The sequence below is a fragment of the Polypterus senegalus genome, chromosome 1, assembly GCF_016835505.1.
Source record: "Polypterus senegalus isolate Bchr_013 chromosome 1, ASM1683550v1, whole genome shotgun sequence".
Lineage (NCBI taxonomy): Eukaryota > Metazoa > Chordata > Cladistia > Polypteriformes > Polypteridae > Polypterus > Polypterus senegalus.
The window spans coordinates 168,448,174-168,468,821 of NC_053154.1; the positions used below are offsets into that span (position 1 = coordinate 168,448,174).

Here is a 20,648-nt window from a genome sequence, read left to right on the forward strand (position 1 = left end):
TGACTCTGCAAAGATCATAGCATCGTCGGCAAAATCAAGATCAGTGAATCTTTTTTCATCAACAGATGCCACACGGTCGCTGGACCCAACAACCCTGTCCAACATCCGGTCCATGCAAGCACTGAAAAGAGAAAGAGAACACATCCCCTACGAACCCCAGAATCAACTAGGTAAAATGGAGATGTTCTGCCTCCACTCTGCACAGCACTCACAGAACCAGTGCACTGGATACCACAGATCCCTGCAGCCTTCCCTGCTCACAGCTGGTTCATCGCCAATCTCAGTGAGATTGGGTGGTTCACAGCTAATTGGATGGTCATCGTCCTAGCCAGAGGATGAGTTTTAAACAGTTACTAAAAGCAGGTCACAATTGCAGCGTCATCCATAAGGACTGTTCCATTACCCAACCTGACTGTGATTCTCTGAGGAACAGATTCAGATGTGCATAATGCTTCCAATTCCTCACTAAGCAGGAAGGTCACTAGACCATAGACAGTGTGTCAGTTGCTCAGAGATTCCTCTAACAAACACCTCCTTATCAGAGCCTTTACAGCTGTCTTCTTCAGAGGCTGGTACAGACCGGAGTTGTCAAAGAGCCATGCGTTGCGACTCCTCTCGATGATATCCAGGGTACACTGTGAGATGAAACACCTCCTTCTGGGCACACTGGTAACACCAATACAACCCTTAGCAACCTTCAGGGTCTTGTCACAGAAGGTCTCCCACATCACATTCCAATCAGCAGTTGAACCCAAGCCTGTAAGTTCCTGAACAAACTATGTGCAAATTCTTAGAAAGAATCTAATCTTGGAGTCTGGCTAGGTCCAGCCTCAGCAACAGAGTAGCAAGAACAAGTTTGTGGGCAAGATTCAGAAGCTGGGCACTTCTGTAGACCCTGCAGTTCTGTAGAAGCCTCCAGCATCAGCCCACGAGGATGTAATCAATCTCCTTTACCACACCACCAGTACTGGAGTGCCAGGTCCAATGATGGGGCTCAGAATGTTGGAACCAGAATCTAGCAAGCTGCAGCCCCTAACCTTTTGCAAAGTCAAGGAACTTGGAGCCATTTTCACCACAGTCGCCAGACCCATGGGAACTAACACAATCTTCATTGCCAGCCCTGTCAGTGCCAGTGATCACTATGAAGTCACTAATGACCAGAGGAGTCTCTCCTCACCATCACTCATCAACCACCGAGTGAAGTTACGAATAAAATGTCTCCCTCACAGAGACATGACTCAGTACAGTCGTAGCATACACTGAGACAACAGACAAAGCACACAAAGGGTGCCTTAATCTGAGTTTCACAATTCGCTCATTGAAAGGAGTGACATTGGACACCATCGGAAGAAGCCAATCCGCTACAACAGCATGACAGCCATCAGAGCAAGCAGACAAATAAAAGATTTTTGTGCAATTATAAAAAATACCCAGTAAATGACTGTGTTAGGTCAGACAAAATGACACCATTAACAGCTTGTCCAGTGCAGAAAGGAATACCTGAATGAAACATGCATTGGACCTTGAGGCAGATGGGCTACAACAGCAGACACCCACACCAGGTTCCACTCCCTTCAGATAAAAACAGGGAGATGAGTCGACAATGGACTTTTGATCACCAAATCTGGATTACTGAAGATTATCTGGTGTGAAAAATCTGAATTCCTGCTGCAACAAGAATCCACGGACCCATGCTGTCATGGGTCCATGGTACAAGCTAGTGGTGGTAGTTTAGGCTTTAGCTGCTCCAAAGTTTTAATGTTAGCAGACCTGTACTGCCTATGGTATAACTGGATCAATTAATAGTAAATTTAAATAGAACCTATTTAAAATAACTCCTTTGGAAGGGCAGAAATTACTTACTTCCCACTTGCCCTCATTCCGCCTTAACACTTCCAAAATTTCTTTCAGCATTCTAAGAATGTCCTCACGGAAGGTGTCCATTTCAAGACATCGCTGCTCATGCTTGAGGCTTTTCATTTCTGAGTAGATAGTACTAGTCATACAATCTTGACGCTGCTCTTTGACACCATGGATCTCTTCTCGAAGTTGGCAGTTGGCACTCTTTATCTCACAAATGTCTGCCTCCCTCCTGCGCAGCTCTTTATTAAGTTTCTTGAGATCATCTTTTGTTTCACGCAGCTGTGCCTTCAAGTAGCCCACATCTGACTCATTAACACGGAGTTGGCATATCAGCTTCCACATCTGGTCAGTGACAGTTGAAATCCTGTTGGCTAATTGTTGCCGACTTCCCCCGAGGCTGTACAATCTAAATGCCATGCAAACCCCAGAAATAAGCAGCAGGATGTTTAGCACCAAAGAGCCTCCAAGAAATAAGTCAGGCACCACCGTTACCTCTGGAAGAGGTCGTGATTGTGACCCCAGTAATGGGAAGCCATGGCTGAAAAGATCGAATATAGTGCTCATTCCCAAGAAGCTTCTGTGTTGCGTACTCAAGCCTATGCCTGTCTATCACGGGAAGGAAGCACACTCAGCACAACTCACTGAACAATGGCCAGTGTCATAATCTCCCTCAGCTGAAATAGTCTGACTGGTAGGAAACAACGCGAGATGTGATATGGCCAGAAACTGTATTATCCTTAAAGAACCACAACATATAATGTTCTCTTTGGGCCAAATATGATCTGATGCTTGTTGTGTAAAACACACAGTGTTTTGCTTGAGAAAACATTATTATTTCTTAGTTTGTCAAAATATTTGGTAGAAGTTCACTTTTCATTACATTTCTGTAATTCAGTATTGCCAGTTTATCACCATTATTTACTCTGTTAAGTCTTAAGCTTTCAGAATAAGAAAAATGATATCAGAAATAATAAAATTCTCTATTGAACAAATAAAGTTCTGTCTCTCAATCTATTATATCCATTCATCCATTATCCAACCCATTATATCCTAACACAGGGTCACGGGGGACTGCTGGAGCCAATCCCAGCCAACACAGGGCGCAAGGCAGGAACAAACTCTGGGCAGGGTGCCAGCTCATCGCAGTCAATCTATTATATGTATCTAAAAAAGACAGAATGGATATATGATGGTGGCACCTTTGTATTCTCTGTCAGTTAAAACTATATTTACTAAATGACAGAACCAAGGCACAAATAGACTAGAAAAGTAACTGCCTGTCATCATGTAATCAAACAACATTTTGTGCATGTGCCTACAGAGGCACACTAACTTATTTCAGCCATGATATATTACATTGGTGTGGCATAATGACCCAGTGATTAGTGTTGCTTCTTAATGGAGCCCAATGGAGTTGGTTAAATCCTGTGTTTGTCAATCTTCTGTGTGGATTCTGCATGCTTTCATAATGTCTGAATGGGTTTTCCTCAAACAGTTTCAAAACATGCATGTTAGATTGACTGTTAACTCTGTATCTTACATGGGAGTGTGTGTGACTTCCGCAAACTGGGACACTGTCCAGAGTTGACTTCTACCTTAAGCCTTGTGCTGCCATGATGGGCTCTGGTCCATTGCACCCGTGAATTGGTTTTAGCATGTCTAGTAATGTTATATGTTGTATTATTTAGATGATTATAAATTGGGCTATTATAAGTTTGTGTGTGGTCGGGAGTACAAATGTGTTGGGTAATGATCGGGAATTAAATTCAGGTCTGCTTTAAATCTAATGTACAGTTTGTGGATATCACATAACAAAGTATAAGCACCAAATACCGTAGAGTCAGTAAAAACATTATAAAAGAAACTAACACAATTCAGAGGTCAATACAGTATTTGCCCTATGAACTTTAATGAAAAAGAAAAGTTTAAACATACAAAGTAAAATTCTTAGATATAATAACACAATGGAGGGTAGACATTTCGAGACTAACTTGTCACAATTCGCAAACAGACAGAAGTGTTTCAAAAGGTTAATACGACAATGTTTTATAAACAGTTCAATGCTGTGTTGAGATAATGTCAAAGGAATATATACTGTATATTCTTAAGCTATATAATACTATTGTGAGACGTCATCGGGAACTTTGTGTGTAGTTTTGATCTCCAAATTAATAAAAAGGAAAGGACGGAGAAAGTCAAAATACTGAGTCTAGGACTGAGAGGTATGAACTACAAGAAGATTAGCGAACAAAGATTAAGAGGAAATTTAGATAAAAGTGTTTAAAATTCTAAACTTGATAAGTAAAGGATTGATGACTGCTGATATTTTAAAATGGGTAATGCAGCAATAGCACAGGGTCACAGGTACAGGGTGATTTAAGGGTAAAATTTATACTTATGTTAAAAAGTATTTCTTCACAAAGAAAACCACAGATTTGTCTACCAAATTAGTTAGATTAATAGCACTTTGGTGGCTACTTTGAAAGGATGAATACAGATAAATGAGCTATATTGAACTTACTGCCCTGATCTTGTCAATACTTTTGGTATGTGCCTATGTTGCCAAGTTAAGCTCTGCCCTCCTGTCACGGCCGGATTAAGACCCTTAGATGCCCTAAGCACTAAGTAATTTTGGTGCCCCCTTACACTAGTAATTCAAAATATTAGAGCGATTATATGCATTAAAAACTGCAAAACTGCCGCCTCCATGTCGTAAACTGAATGACTATAATTGTTATAGTACCTAGGTGTTGTGAAAATTGTCATATCAAAATGAGACTAGGACCAATTTTTTTGTGAATATCTCTAGTTTTTGATGAAGCAAACCAAATTCCAAAATATCAGTTGGCATAGACTTTGCTTCAGCTTTTTTGAAATTTTTTACATCTCATATTTAAGGATGTTTTAGGTCTCAAAGTGACTACAAAGTGGCTTAAATGGCTACAAATATTAATTTTATCTACCATTATTCTAAGGACTACAAATTATCCAATCTCCTGCCAAAACCTGTAGAAATTGACTTTAACCCCAAAATTCATTTAAAAATGTATTTTGTGCGGCACTGCTTTTCGATAAAGATCTGATGTCATTTTTATCATTACTTGAAGAGAAAATGGCATCCGAAATTTTACAGATTTTTACATTTGGGTCGATTTTAAAGGTTTTTTTGAAATGTATGCTTTTCATTTTGACATAAAAACCGTAAATTTACTATTTTGATTATTTAATTTATTTATGGCAATTGTGTCAATTTAGCAAATCTATTTACACATATACTTAGTACAAGATTTGAAGAATATTTTGTGAAAATTTTGTTAACACATCTTTTATTGTAAAAAAGTAATAAACAGTTTTATTCAATAGTAATCAGCTGTACGATTTTCACTTTTACATAATGTAAATGAATTTAAAAATATCCAAGAATTAAATAGACTTACCAGAATATTGTTTCCTCAAACTGGGAAGATTTTTTGTTTTTGCTTAAAAGAGAAAACAACGCTTTCTACGCACTAAAAATTTATTTTAAGTTAAATAACAGATAATTCACGAAACACAACAATTACATGATAATAATAATTAAACAACTATTAACTATTATTTAAAAATATAAAAACATATTGTTTTGAATCAAATTATTTTCACAATATTTTGACAGAACATGGCGTTTAAAGGAATCACCATGAAACGGGAATTCCCCATCGTAGATGGCACCACTATGCAGAACGCACTGTGTAAGGCACCATCTACAAACAGTGACGGCATAGGGAGGTACAGAGAGGCATTATTCATTTATCATTAAATTTTGAAAATGGCTATAATTTAATTAATTTAATAATTTGTGTGATAAATTCGGCCATGAAAAATTTTTGTGGTGCCCCCTTTACCCTTGATGCCCTAAGTATGTGTTTACTTTGCTTATGTGGTTAATCCAGCACTGCCTCCTGTAAAATGGAATGAAAAACCCATTCCAAAAACAATTTGATGGATAATTTAAAATTATACATCTATGCAATCCATAATTAAGTTTTTTTTCTTTTTAAATTTTGACATATCTGTTTAAGTTCTTGGTTTATTGCAGGGCTGTGCTAACAGACTAAGCCATTTAGTAAAGCTTGAAAAGTATTTCCATGCAACTTTTTTTTTTGCATTCATGGAGAAGTCTTAAACATGAATATATCTGTTCCAAGTAAACATGCAGTCCAAACATCAATATCTTTATGTGGAAGAGAAGTAGTTTCTGCACTTGCTTTCAATGTATGATGTATGTAACATGATTATCCTTTAAATTAATATTAATATGTATGACAAGGGTACGGTTGTCATTTTATAAGACTACATTCCTGGGGTGTACACACAGTGGCCTTTGTGTGACATTTTAAAACTCTCTCCAATTCCTTATGTGTTTGTATCTTTATATTTAGAAAGGTCAGCTCTATTCTGTTCACATTGACCTCTTGTAAAATCCACAGAGCTTTTCCATCTACTATTTCCACTTTGTCTGGCATCTCCTGGAGGTATTATTTCATACTGTATAGTAACTTTCACAAAGATTTTAAAGCATACAGATACTGAATAATTCACAGACATACAAATTCAAGAGAAGGTTAAACAACTTTTTCAGGATAACACAAATTACTTGTTATAATTTAATGTATCTCCAAGTCCACCTCCTTTGCCATTAAAACTGGTGTCAGCCAAGCACACCTCACTTATTAAACAGCAATAAAATTGCATGTCGGAGACCTGGCTGCTCATTCTCTAAATTCGCCTTCCTTCTTTTATCTGCTTACTTGCTCCTACTGTTTGGTATTCAGTATTTACTTATTTAACTCCTCCAGTATTATTTTGTGTGTGACATATGTGGGTGGCTTAGATGACGAAACACAAGCGTTTCGATGATACTAAGTACCTTCACTGAAATCACATGGTTGAAACCTGCTATCAGTTGTGGCCAGACTAGGGGAAAGTTAATCTCTGGTGGAAACGACAGCAGCTACCTCAGGCACACCGTACACCTAGTTCATAGTCATTTGATATTATATTGTATTACATAGCATTTCATTTCAGAAAAGCTAACCTTTCTTTCATTATATTATAATTCAATGTTGTCACATTTAATGGTGTACCATTGACAGCACTTATTACTTGTGTTCAGAGATGTGTCATTGGTATCAGAAAATCTGATTTGTGCCTTCTCTGCATACACTTTTGTGAACACAAATTATGGGTCACAGTTTAAGAATGACTAACATCTATTTCCGAGGCCTCAAGTTTTATAATTATATATGGTTAGTAAGATTATTTCAGGAACCTAAATTAAATGTATATGCTTATGGTTTATCAGGCTGCATTGCTAGATTAGGACAGGTAGGTCAAGTATAGATCCACCTTTAAATGTATCTTGTAGCAATGTATAGCCACATCCAGGATGGACTTTGCAAGTCAATTCTACCATTGTAACTTTACTCTTGCAACACTCTAAGACTGGGCCCCTCCAACTTAGGACAGGGAAGGTCAGTTGACCAAATGGTCATCCACTTCTTCACCCCCAGTAAACAGTACCTAGACACACAAGCATTTCATGTTACATACAAACTTGTAAACTTTGCAAACTGTCGTTTGGTTCCATTAAAGCCATGATCTTTGAAGACAAAACTATATAGATATAGGAGTGTTCACAGATTTCTTTTGTATGTTTTTGTTACTGAGAATGTAATACATACATCACTTTGAACCAGAAGCATGGTTTGACATTCCATCAAGGTTTGGTTCCCTTCCACCTCTAATTGCCTGACGGGTTCTCTGTGACTATAACCTACTATAGATATACAAGATAGAAAATTGAAGGAAATGTAATAATCCTAGGGCTATTTGTTTAAAAGTAAGTCTGCACGTCTGTATTATACCTAAAAGAGTGGAGAATCTACTGTTACTCTTATCCGAGCAGTGGATTCACTCTGCTTTTTGATATGTTATATTGGATCTTGTGCTGCATGTAATCTTGTGGATTACATTTACTTGGCCACCATTCTGAATTCCTGAAGCTGACTATTTCAGGTCCCACTGTTTAACATGGAGTTCACCATAAAACTGTTAAATAATAATATGATTTGAGTTAAATGAACAAAATGTTGTTTGTGGTCATGTTGTGTGTCTTGGTCTCTAACAGTTCCTGTTAGCATTAAAATGACTCTTCCTTCATGACAGCATTACCTGCAGCTTTACAAGGGTGACATGTCGCCACAGTGATACTGATACCTTGGTGTGGGTGTGGTTTCATTTGTAGTTTGAATCATTTCCCACTCCTGGCTGTTTAGAGAGGGTCTTCTTAAACTTTGCCAATCTGCATTTCATTTTATTGCCTCCTGTCCTTCTACTTATGTATACCTAATATGTTTCTTTAAGACTGGAGTTCTCCATTTTACACTCCAAGCTTTACATTTTGACAGGTTCAACAGAAACGGTAAGCAGGATCAGACTTTGACCCTGGCAGGTTTGCAAACCCTATTCAGTCAACAATTAACTCTACAGAGAGAAGGAAGTAATGAAAATGATGAGCAATAAAACGAGGACCTCATTGTTTACAAGTTAGCAGTTGCAGGGTTGCGCTGAGCGAAACTCTGGCTAGTGGAACTGATCCAATAGAATGCAAATGAATCATACTCATTTTTATTACTTTCTATGAAAGAATAACACATATACATACAATATGCATAAGCCCATAGTTAAGCTCCTGGTACTTTTCCAGGAAGCCATTGAAAGAATACTTTTTTCTGATGTTTAATCATAGATGTGTGACTACCAGCCAAGCATATGAATCTTCAGAAAAGTGAAGAGTGTATTCTGCTGTAGTATAACATGGGTGTGACTGGGTATCACCAGTATGAATGTGAAACGTAAGGACACAGAGGCAAATGACCTGGCCGGGTGGAGAAGTAAGCCCCATTTGAGGGCTGCAGCCAAGTAGGGAAAGTGGAAAACTATGCTATCTTCTTAGCAAATCCAACATCATGAGGCCTGAGTTATAGAATTCTTTCATAATGCAATTCTTTTCTCAATGTAGACTTTCTTTCCTAGGCAGTAAAGATGTTAGCTCTACATTTTCTCTCCTAGGTCCTACTCTGCAATCTTAAAGATAATCAAGCACTAATAGAGCTGCACTACAAGGCCTGCTTCACTACTTAAATCCATTGGCCTGGGCATGTAACTGCTGGCAAGTCTCTGGAAGGACCCTAGTTGATTGAGTTGGGGAAAGTGAGTGCAGATGGTGTTGCCTCTGGTCCTAAATAAGCATTGTGAGGAAAAGCCAGTGATGCAAATGAGCAGATAGTGAAACCAGCAGAGGAAAGATTATTGGAGCTGGATGAAAGGCGCCATGGAAAATCAGCAGTAGCAGAAATGGTGTTAGAAAGGAAACAGCGTCCTATAAATGTGATGTGTGTGACCAAGAGACATAGTGTTTTAGACTGCCAGCACCAGTGAAGATGAAATACCAGCTAGACCGTGGCATTAAAAAAAAATTGAAATCTTTCAAAATCTATTCAAATCTATTAAAAATAGTATAGTATCATACAGTACAACCACCAGTGTTAAAAGAATCTCGACATGAAGACCAAATACTCAAAAGTAAAAGCAGAAACATAAATAAACATTAAATATTCAATATAGATGACTATACACATATTTATATTGTGAAATGCACTCTCTACCTTCAAACCACCATTATGTGATTACGTTTAATGCTTTTTCCTTCTGTTAAAAGTAATATTCTTTGCATTTTAATGGACCAAACTTGAATTCATTCCAGGTTCATCTGTTGTTATTTGGATGATGCAAATATATCTGTTTAATGTCACATGCAAATTGAATTCATGTAATCATTTTTTTAAATATATATAAACGAAATGAGCTACAAACTCATGGTTCCCCAGATCCACCTGAATTACAGCTGCTTGCAGTCTAAAGATTGAAAGTCACTTGTAAGTCATTATTGTAAGTTATACAATCCTAGTGTCTTAGTAAAACTAAATACTCGCTAACTACCTGTTACCACACCTGTTCTGGACAACTGCTTTTCTAAAATTCTTTCCATTAATTTAATTTCTTCATATATGACATAGAAAATTTATGGGTTAACCGTCTCAGGATTTCACCGGGATTCATTTATTCTCACATTGCAAGGTCAAATAGTAGTCTCCCTAGTTGATAGCATTTACACATTGTGACTATAGATGGCGCTATACCAGCTCTTGACCCAACACAGACAGACACGGGAAGTACACTACTGAAATAAAGTGCTTTTATTTTTTCTTTGCTCGAGTGGAATGTCTTCCCCATCCCCACAACACTACACATAATACTTTCCTTTATTTGCCCTCTATCTTCACCACTCCTCTCCGGGAAGCTTAGTCCCTCTCCTCCCGACTCTAGCTCCCAGAGTGGTTGCTGCTGGCTCCTTTTATAGCCTACCCGGAAGTGCTCCAGGTGTTTGATGACCTATTTCTTGCTGTACTTCTGGGTGTGGTGGGAGGACCACCCACATGGGTTCAGAAACAACTGCAGCATCCCCTGGCAGAGACCCCGAATACCAACAGGGTTGTAGGGAACTCCATCTCCCGTGGAGCCCTATGGGAATCCAAGGCATCACTGCCACCCAGGGGGGCTGACATCTAGCATTCCGGGGTAGGTACTGTTTTAACCAGGCTTGCTCCCCCGGTCCATACAGTGGTCGGACAAGGATGCCAGCTGTCTGTGACAACATGAAACGCTAAGGTGCACCACATTTCAGAATCTCTAATCACCAGCTTGTTTTTCTAAAGAGGAATACACTGGTAAACATATTATTATTTCAAATAGTGTACTTAAATTGCAAGGACACACTTATAAAAGGAACCATTAAAGGGAAAATTCAAAACAGATAAGTATGAAGCAGAAAGGTTCAGAAATATGCCATTGCATTTTTAATATTTTGGAAAGTTGCATGAGCGACATTTTTTCACCAAATGCCTGTGGCAGATATATTACAACTTTAGTTGTCCCTTTGTTATTAGGGTATACTTGCCATGAAGCAAACAGATCATGGTGTTATATATGTGCACTGTGATATTAATTGCAGGGTTCAATTATGCAGCCATGTACGGTAGGTCTGCTTTTTGTGAGAAGAGCTTGATTGCTTAGGTCTGAGAGGTGTAAGAGAAAAAGGAAACAATAAAAAAGGTTTTGAGGGTGTTGCACTTACCAGCTATCAGCATCTCTCTCTTAGACATAAAATTTGGTGAAGAGAACGGCTGTTTTCCTTTTCACCACCCCCCGTCTCCCTTCCTACTTTTACCCAGTGAGCCTCCAATTCCGTGGACTCGTTGGCTACAATCCTTTGAAGTCTATCTCACTACCTTGGGGCTTGAGGATGTTTCGGCCGCTCGCAAAAGGGCGCTACTCGTTCATTGCTTGGGAGCGGAAGGGCAACGAGTGCTTGGGTCTTTGGGACTGGCTGACACATCCGATACTGCAGTTACACTTTTGAATGCCCACTTCTCTGCCCCACAAAGTGCTCTACTATGGATAACAGGCCTCAGCTCATCAGTAATCAATTTACCTAATTTCTGGAATCAAAAGGCATTAAACATGTTCGCACTGCATATTATCATCCACAGTCTAATGGAGGGGTGGAACGTTTCAACCAAACACTAAAAAATGGCCTTAGGGCAATAATACCCTCTTGCACTACAGATCATCCCAGCATAGCAAAACTGGAGTCTTGCCTGCTTTCCTCATGCTAAGTCGTGAGCTTACCCTACCACTCGACAGACTTCGTCCTTTTTTCGGTCAGAGTATGCCCTGTGCCCTCCCTTCAATTCCTCACGTTAAGCACTCTGTCACCAGACTGCAACACAGAATGAAACAAAGGTTTGATCAATGAAAACGGGTCAAGGAGATCAGCATAGCAGTCTCAGATTGGGTCAGAGGTCGGAAGCCTCATCGCAATAACAAAATGGCCACTTTCTGATCCTCACCAGTGCAAGTCACTCAACAGCTTGGCCCAGCCTCATTTGGTCTTGCTGACGGTTCTCGGTGGCATGCCACACGTCTTCGAAAGGTGTCACCACCATCATCTGTTGTAGAATTTCATCCAGCTAACAAAAGCAATGCTAATTCTTCAGCCATTCCAAATGCATGGCTGGGTGACGCTATTATGCAGCCTGATGTAGCACAAAATGAAACTGAGCCTGTTATTCAGCCCCAGGAGCCTTCTCCACGTCCCAATCAGTTGCGTTCTCGCCCTGGACATTTGCAGGATTTTGTTACTACGTTTCATGTTTAACTGTTCTTAGATTTCTTTTCTGTTGGTAGGAGGGGGGAGAAATGTTATATATGTTCACTGTGATATTAATTGCAGGGTTCGATTATGCAGCAATGTGTAGTAGGTCTGCTTTTTGTGAGATGAGCTTGATTGCTTTGGTCTGAGGGGTGTAAGAGAAAAAGGAAACAATAAAAAAGGTTTTGAGGGTGTTGCACTTACCAGCTGTCAACGTCTCTCTCTTAGACATAAAACATGGCTGTGGCTGTTGTAAACTGTGTCAACAATTTCCTTTATGCCTTGAATAGAAGGAAGCTTCACATTTCAAAATTGTACAATTTATTAACACCTTCCAACCTGCTAACCTTAGTAAACAACTAAAGTAGCTAGTGACATAGATCTTTTCACTTACTATGGGGGCCTTTTTATAAAAATATGAAGGGGATTTTTTGTAATACATCAAACGAAACTGTACTACTAGGGTGTTGTAGTTAGGGGATCCAAACCACACGTTGCTGCGCAACGTAAAGGGCAAAACACGTGTCGCTTTGCATTATTTGACAGTAAGATTATGCGATATACTGTATATATATATATATAGCATTTTTAATGTAGGTTGATCATTTCATTTTAAAAGTAGCTTGCAAGCCGAAAAAGTGTGGGCACCCCTGGACTAGATTCGGGATTCCCGAATTCCCAGGAATGGATAAACCCGTCTGGGAATGGATTCCCTAGTTGTAGTGTGTTAGCCATTATGAACGTAGTGAGAAATCAAGCAAAATGACACCTTATATTGGCTAACTAAAATCTTGCCTGAAGAAGGGGCCTGAGTTGCCTCAAAAGCTTGCATATTGTAATCTTTTGTGTTAGCCAATAAAAGGTGTAATTTTGCTTGACTTCTCACATCAAACCAAACTAAAAGATTTTGTTTGCTGTGAGTCACTCTTTCATAGGTTTTCAGTTTGTTCCTGTTTATGGAGGGAAAACCTTTGTAAACTAAGACCGCCTTTTCACTTGAACATGGCTCACTATGTACACTCTACAGTGTAATAAACTTTTTGAAGTTCTTGGTCCTCTGGATGAATTCACTCATTTAGCACTTTTTCCAGCTTTTTAATGCTGATAACTTTTTCATAATCTGCTACCTTTGACTGAGCATGTTGCAATTTGTGTTAAATGATCAATTAATATGTCCAAACATTTTTCTGTGTCTTGGATTTAAAATTAACAGATGCTAACATAGTATATTTAGATAAGAACTGTGAGCTAAGTATAATTTTTTTTAAATAAGGAGTCTAACATGGTGAAGAGAAGAGAAAAATTGTGGACTAATGCAACTATGAATATTTTTAGTCTATAGTTACAACAGCATTAAGAGGTCTTTAATCATCAATCTCTATTTAGGTTGCCTAAGTTGCATTCATATTGTGTGCTTCCCTTGTATTTCGAAGATCAAAATAAATTCTTTAGAAGTATCTCTTTTTAGCCCTTATATTGATAAACATCATTTCAATATGGATTTAGTATATTTGTGACACCCAAAGCTAATCTTTTGAGACCTACAGTAGAGCTATTTTACTTCTACTTTACTTCTCGTAACAGCAAAAACGTTAGTAGTAACATGTAATCTTGCCAGATATCTTTTCTGCATTTGCTAGTCAACAAAAGTCACAGTCTGCATATGTCAGTCAATCCATTTTGAATGTATAGCCTCTTCTGCTTAATGGCTGAATAGTGATGGAAGTAGGTAAGGTAAGGTAATGACACTTGCTTGTCAGGGTGCTGGAGAGTAATGATGTGTTACACATAAGTAAGATAAGAATTGCCTTGTATTCTTTACATGTGACAATAATAAGTGTGTAAACATATAATCTATAATCATGTTCATTATTTTGTAAAATAACTTGTGATGATGCTTGGTAATATATATGCTGCATAATATAATAAATTATTCAGTGATTTGCTGATTGATTAATCAACTGATTTGTAACTAGTAAATATACAAAAAATGATTGTATAATAAATGATAAATGTGAAGAATGTAACAAGTAACAATATTGCATGGCACCTCATTTTTAGATTGGATATAAATCATTTTCCAAAGCTGGATCTGAATTATTCATTTTGTAAATAAAAAGCATCGATTTAGACTTGATAGAAAATCGACTGCACTACAAACACAGATATTGAACTCTGTGTCCCGGGACGGGAAAGATCTTACTTCCTAATCAAGCAATTGTATTTTTATTTATAGAAACAGAAAATTTACCATTCGAATGAAAAAAAAGTTGAAGTGACGTGCTTTGTCTTTACAGAGTTCACTGTCCCTCTTGTGCTTGGAATGTTTACTTAGCATTTTGGCATTTTGTGTTTAAGGTCTTTGGCCCACTGTTGGGACCATTTATTCCAAGCATGTGTCCAGTCTCGTGTATTTCGTGTGTTCCTCATAGCACCAGATCATTCAGGTAAGATGATTTTCAATTAAAACATTTTTTTATTATAACACCCTGTACAATGGAATTTCCACAGTATATTTAACTGCATAGTATTTTAAAGTTTAATATATGTATATTATACAGCAATAAAAAACAACAGATGCAAAAATATTTAATGTGCTTCAGTATATGGAATCATATATTGGGAATGAAAATAATAAATAAATGACACTAAATGCAGATGTAAGAGCATAAAATGTCTCTTAATATTACAATATGAAGACATACAAAGGCAAATGTAGATACACAAGGGAAATAAACGCAGAGTGACAGAAGCGGCACTGAATGAGATTTCTAGATCTTTGTGCTTCCCATATGGAGATACTATACCTGTCTGAGATCACAGGGAATGGGGGGCATAAGATGTACAGATTTTGACTTTTATTTTGTGAAAGCACTCCTTTGTGAATAATTTAATGATAGTGCTATGAAAAGTAAAATGGGAAGCAAAGTGCTAGTGTATTTAGATAGATAGATACTTTATTAATCCCAAGGGGAAATTCACATACCCCAGCAGCAGCAAACTGATAAAGAACATTATTAAAGAGTGATAACAATGAAGGTATAACAGACAAAATCATTTTGTATAATATTAGAGTCGCATAGTGTTGGGGAGGAACGAGCTCCTCAGTCTGTTAGTGGAGCAGGACAGTGACAGCAGTCTGTCGCTGAAGCTGCTCCACTGTCTGAAGATGATCCTGTTCAGTGGATGCAGTGGATTCTCCATTATTGACTGGAGCCTGCTCAGCGCCCATCGCTCTGCCACGGATGTCAAACTGTCCAGCTCCATCCATACAATAGAACCTGCCTTTCTCACCAGTTTGTCCAGACGTGAGGTGTCCCTCTTCTTTATGCTGCCTCCTCAGCACACCACTGCATAGAAGACGGCACTCACCACAACCGTCTGTTAGAACATCTGCAGCATCTTATTGCAGATGTTGAAGGACGCCAGTTTTCTAAGGACGTATAGTTGGCTTTGTCCTCTCTAGCACAGAGCATCAGTATTGGCAGTCTAGTCCAATTTATCATCCGGCTGCACCCCCAGGAATTTATAGGTCTGCACCCTCTGCAGGGTGATGATGTTCATTATGAGGTGACATCAAAATTGTCTGTACTGTATTTCTTTTTATGATCATGCTGGGTGAAATAAAAACTGTATTAAAACCAGTTTACTATAAAATCAGCTATGCAAAATTAAGCATGCTTGACCCTCAACTAGACAGGATGGTTAGAAAATAGACGGATGCTTTGTAATGCATGATATAAGGCCTGCTTTAAACCACTGGAAAAACAAGATTACTTTGAAAAGCAGCATTTGATTGTCTATGAAATGAATTATGACAAAGATGAACTACTTTCTAAAGTTCTTTGTCATTTTGTTCATTGTGAAAGGTACCATTAGGAGTAAAGATCAGTGCTTTGAAAAGAGTTACAAAATTATGCTTATACTGAAAATTACTATAAAAACTAAACATTAGAGATCCTTTAATTTCTAAAGCTATTTTCAAACATGATGATTATGAAAAGTACTGTAGATGATAAATTGTTGAGGCTTTCTAAAATATTACATTACTGATGTCATAATAGAATGTGTTATGTTAGTTAAAAGCAACCTTAATTGGAAAAATCTTGCACTTGTGAACAAAATGACTATGTGGAATAAAATAAGAGTGGGCAAGGAAAAACATGTTATGGTTATGCATATTAAGAATAGGCAATCTATAAAATGAACATTATCTTGTTATCTGTAAACCATACATATGACCATTGACAGATTATGGCCCAATTTTCAGTACTATATTCTTTATCTCCTTGTTAATGGTTTGGTAAAATCCTGCCTGAAAGTACACTAATCCATAAATGTGTGTAGTCAAAACAGCCTCACAGTGACATGTGCTTAAATATACAAATTCATTACACAGGATGTCAAAGTGAAATAACAGGTTTTATTATAATAATTAAAATAACTATTTACATCATACAAGATCAAAGCCAGAAATGCAGGAAAGTACCCAAATATTTGATTTCTACCTGATAATTAAACTATTACCGTCTTCACAGGTGCCCATAGCTGTACCCTTGGTTAAAAAAAGGCTTGTCAAGAATGAGCATGTTGGTGTTGCAGCTCTCAGGCTTTCTGGCGTCATTCCTGGGGTTCATACTACAAATTGCCTGCACCGTTTCCAGCAACTGGAAAGTCTCCAGCATGTCAGAATCTGTGATTACTGCTAAGTGGATGTTTGAGGGCCTATGGATGAACTGTGCTGCCACCTCATCTGGATCCGTCCAGTGCAAATGGTTTTCCAGTGTTCTGGGACTTGAAGGTATGTGTGCCAACAATTCCTGAGTAGGAATTCAACCATGTATGTGATGACATTATGTTTTGATTCTGCCCTACCAACTAAAGAAGCGGTGGGTTCAGGTCAACATTGACCTCTTAGGCGATGAAAACTTAAAACTCTATTTATCAGTTTTAAAGTAGTGAGCCTGCACTTTTCCCCACAAAATGCAAAAGTTGATGTGCCGTTTTAGGGATTTCCATCCCCTCCTTTTACTTTAGCTAAAATCTTGACAGAAATTCGGAGGCAAGGATGTTCATGATCCACCTATACATTAATGTTGGTTCTACTCTAAAGCATCTAACTGTGCCTAAGCATTTGGTGCCTCTTGCTTGCTACTGAATTGTTTAACTTGGCATGCTGACACCTACTAGTTTCTCATGCACTTGAAAACTTTTCCCAATTATTTAGGTGCACTCTGCTTGTTGCTGCTGTATCACAATCCTAATTAGCCAGGTTTGGAGCCCAAACCAGTTACTCAGTGTGGAGTTCCCACATTCTCCCCATTTTCGTGTGGTTTCCTGTTTTACTTAAATGTCCTCTCCTATTACAATTAGTGCAGGTTACAATAAGTTAATTGTAGAAAGTTGATTCTGTTCATCTGAACATAGTTTTTTTTTTTTTTTCGATACGTTTCATCACTCATCCAAGTGACTTCCTCAGTCTCAGTTGACTGCAGGTTTCTCCAACCTTATAAACAGTACCTTGGCCTAATGACCGAACTAGCACCATTGTTTAACAATGGGCCATGTGATCAATGATATGCAAATTGTCCATTGATCAATTGCCATGAGTACCATTCACAGAGAGTTGGGGAATGGCTGCAATCACCGCATTGTAAGATGGTGAAAGATGTACCCTTAGGCCCCCTCCTCGGTTCAGAGATGGTAATTCCTTTTTCATGTCAAAAGGCCTCTTTGTCTCCTCGCTCAAGTTCCTACCTGTCCAGGATATGCACATCTTCATCACTGAAAGAGTGACCACTGTCCTGTAGATGTAAATATTGTAGACTTACCATCTTACAATGCAGTGATTGCAGCCATTCCCCAGCTCTCTGTGAATGGTTCTCATGGACGCTGATCAATTGACAATTTGCATATCATAGATCACACAGCCCATTGTTAGTCAATGGTGCTAGTTTCGTCATTATGCCAAGGTACTGTTTATAAGGTTGGAGAAGCCTGCAGTCAACTGAGACTGAGGAAGTCACTTGGATGAGTAATGAAACATATCGGAAAAAAAAACTATGTCCAGATGAACAGAATAAACTTTCTAGAATTTCCTTACCTGGACTATTGAGCATGCATCGAGACAATAAGTTAATTGACAACTCTAAATTTGCTCTGCAGAGATGGGTAGTATCCTTTCCTGGGCTAGTTCATGTCTAAAAAAGGATTTGACTCCCTGCAACTTTGTAATGGAATAATCAGGTTCAGCTAAGCTGGCACATTTGTGAGAAAACGTTTGTGAAAACTTTGGTATTTTTCTGAATTCTTGCATGAATGGGTCCTAAAATGAGAATTGTGCCCTTATTTATCAAGTTTCTCTGAGTAGGAAAATGGTCCTAACTGGCTCAAAAATCTTGAGTGACACAATTCTAGCCCTACTCTTACTTTACAGGGATTTAGCAGAGCATATGAGTTGTCCAATCTCACTAGGAGCTGCCAGAACATGGCATTCTGGCAGATATCTTCACGGACACCCTGGGAAAGGTAGACTTTTGTAGAAAAACTGCACAACAAGGAGCTTGTAAAAAGATATTGATCTGGCAGAGATGTGATAATATTCATCACATATTTTGTCAGTTATGTTATTGCTCGATCTACAGGGAGAAGCCATGCGCTGCTGGCAGAACTGTAGTAATGAAAGTGTAATGGTACATGTGAAATGCAGCATTACAATAGAAAATATTTGTATATTTTACACCAAACTTTAAATAATGCATGAGATAATAAGCAGATTAATATAATATTGTACTCACTACTCCATGTAAGGTAATGTTAAAGAAAGCAGTATTCATGCAAATCGTCATGCACATAAAGATCATTGCCTCACGTGTAGATGAGCATTCATATGAGAATCACAAGTGATATCACAGCATCAACACACAGGTGGTCATGAGTGCAAACTATATTGTAGCAGCCAGCATATTATCCTATAAGATAAGCAGGAATGGCTGGGTGATTGATAGCAAAATGTCACACAGTTATGCTGAATTTTACATTACGCAAACCCTCGGAACATTCCCTTCACATTTTACAAGCCTGGGAAGGCTCTGGAAGGCAAATACTTCTGGAGTATTGGATAAAGAGAGTCTTGCAAAGATAAGGTAGGATCACTGAGCGAGACATATCACAGCACAACTGAAGACGCACTGGAAGAGTGAGCTTGACTTCAGAAACGCTGCAAGAATACCTGTGGTTAGTTTCAGTAACTTTTACTTTACCAAGTGTTTTCTGTTGGCATAACAGTAGGAAGTTGATTCATCTGAAAGTACAGCTGTGGATCACCATCAGTTCATCCATTTTCTAAACTTGCTTTATCCTGAACAGGGTCATGGGGAAGCTAGAGCCTACCCAGCAACCACAGGGCACAAGGCATGAATAATACCTGGAGCATTCATTGTTAAATAAATATAAATAAATACATATATTGCAAACTAACTTAAAACTACATGCTCGTGCTCCTTATCACCTCCCACTAGTAATCATGTATTGCTTAAAAAAAATGATTATTTTGAATATTCGTGATCTAATCACCATATAAATTTGGCTATGTCCCTGAATGAAAGCTTTACTTTCAAACCATGGCAGAACAAAGAAAACTCCCTGAATGTGAATGTAACATTTTACTCACATTTGACGGAGTTTAAGCCCCCCTTCTCAACTGATGTACTTTACTGCCTCATATTAAAGAGTCCAGGGGTCACATCCCAGGTGCTCCCTGTGTGGAGTTTGCACATAGGTCCGTGTGGGTTTGTTCTGGTTTCTTCATAGTCCAAATACATGCCAGTTAGATGTATTGGCTATGCTAAATCATCCCTTGAAGCATGTGTGTGTCTGTGTGTGTATGTATTCAACCTGCAATGAGCTAGTACTGGAGTTGCCTGTGCCAGTTGCATGCTAGGATAAGCTCCAGCTATGTTCTGCCCTGGATAAGTGGGTTTAGGCTGAGGATGAATGAACAAAACAAATACTGCAATCTATCCTCCTCAAAGCAACTCTCTTTTGCGCATCACCAGTCCTTAAAACAGATTGAAATCGTACAGACTATTTCTTCATTACAGGTTAATTCACTGTTTCAGAATTAGCTTAAGAGAGGTGATTCCAACTTGAATATGTGGTGTACAGTTTTTCCCTTTATAAATGCCAGTCAGTTCAAGCTATTGAAATGGTAGTGCATGTGACTGCAGCTTATGCCTGCTTGTACAGCGGCATGGCAGTCTAAGTAAATCTCCATCACATGTCACAACAACATTTATGTACTGCATATAGCATGTTTTCATACAAATAATGCAGCTCAAAGTGCTTTACAAGATGTCAAGGAAAAAATTACAAGAAAAGAGAAACAAATAAGATTCTTTAATATTATTGCCTTTTAAGTAACAAAGAAAAAAATGAATCTAAACGATCTTAAAAATAGATAAATATCAAG

At 38.3% G+C, this 20,648-nt stretch overlaps 1 protein-coding gene across 1 annotated transcript in view; it reads left to right on the forward strand.

The window, feature by feature from the left end:
- Positions 1 to 14,499: 14,499 nt before the first annotated feature.
- LOC120535020 (claudin-19-like) overlaps positions 14,500 to 20,648 on the forward strand; it is a 31,387-nt gene continuing 25,238 nt past the window's right edge. Inside the window, exons 1-2 of the mRNA XM_039762526.1 lie at positions 14,500 to 14,625; positions 16,717 to 16,979. Coding sequence (XP_039618460.1) covers positions 16,760 to 16,979 — 220 coding nt within the window. The 5' untranslated portion in view covers positions 14,500 to 14,625; positions 16,717 to 16,759. The remainder of the gene's footprint in view (positions 14,626 to 16,716; positions 16,980 to 20,648) is intronic.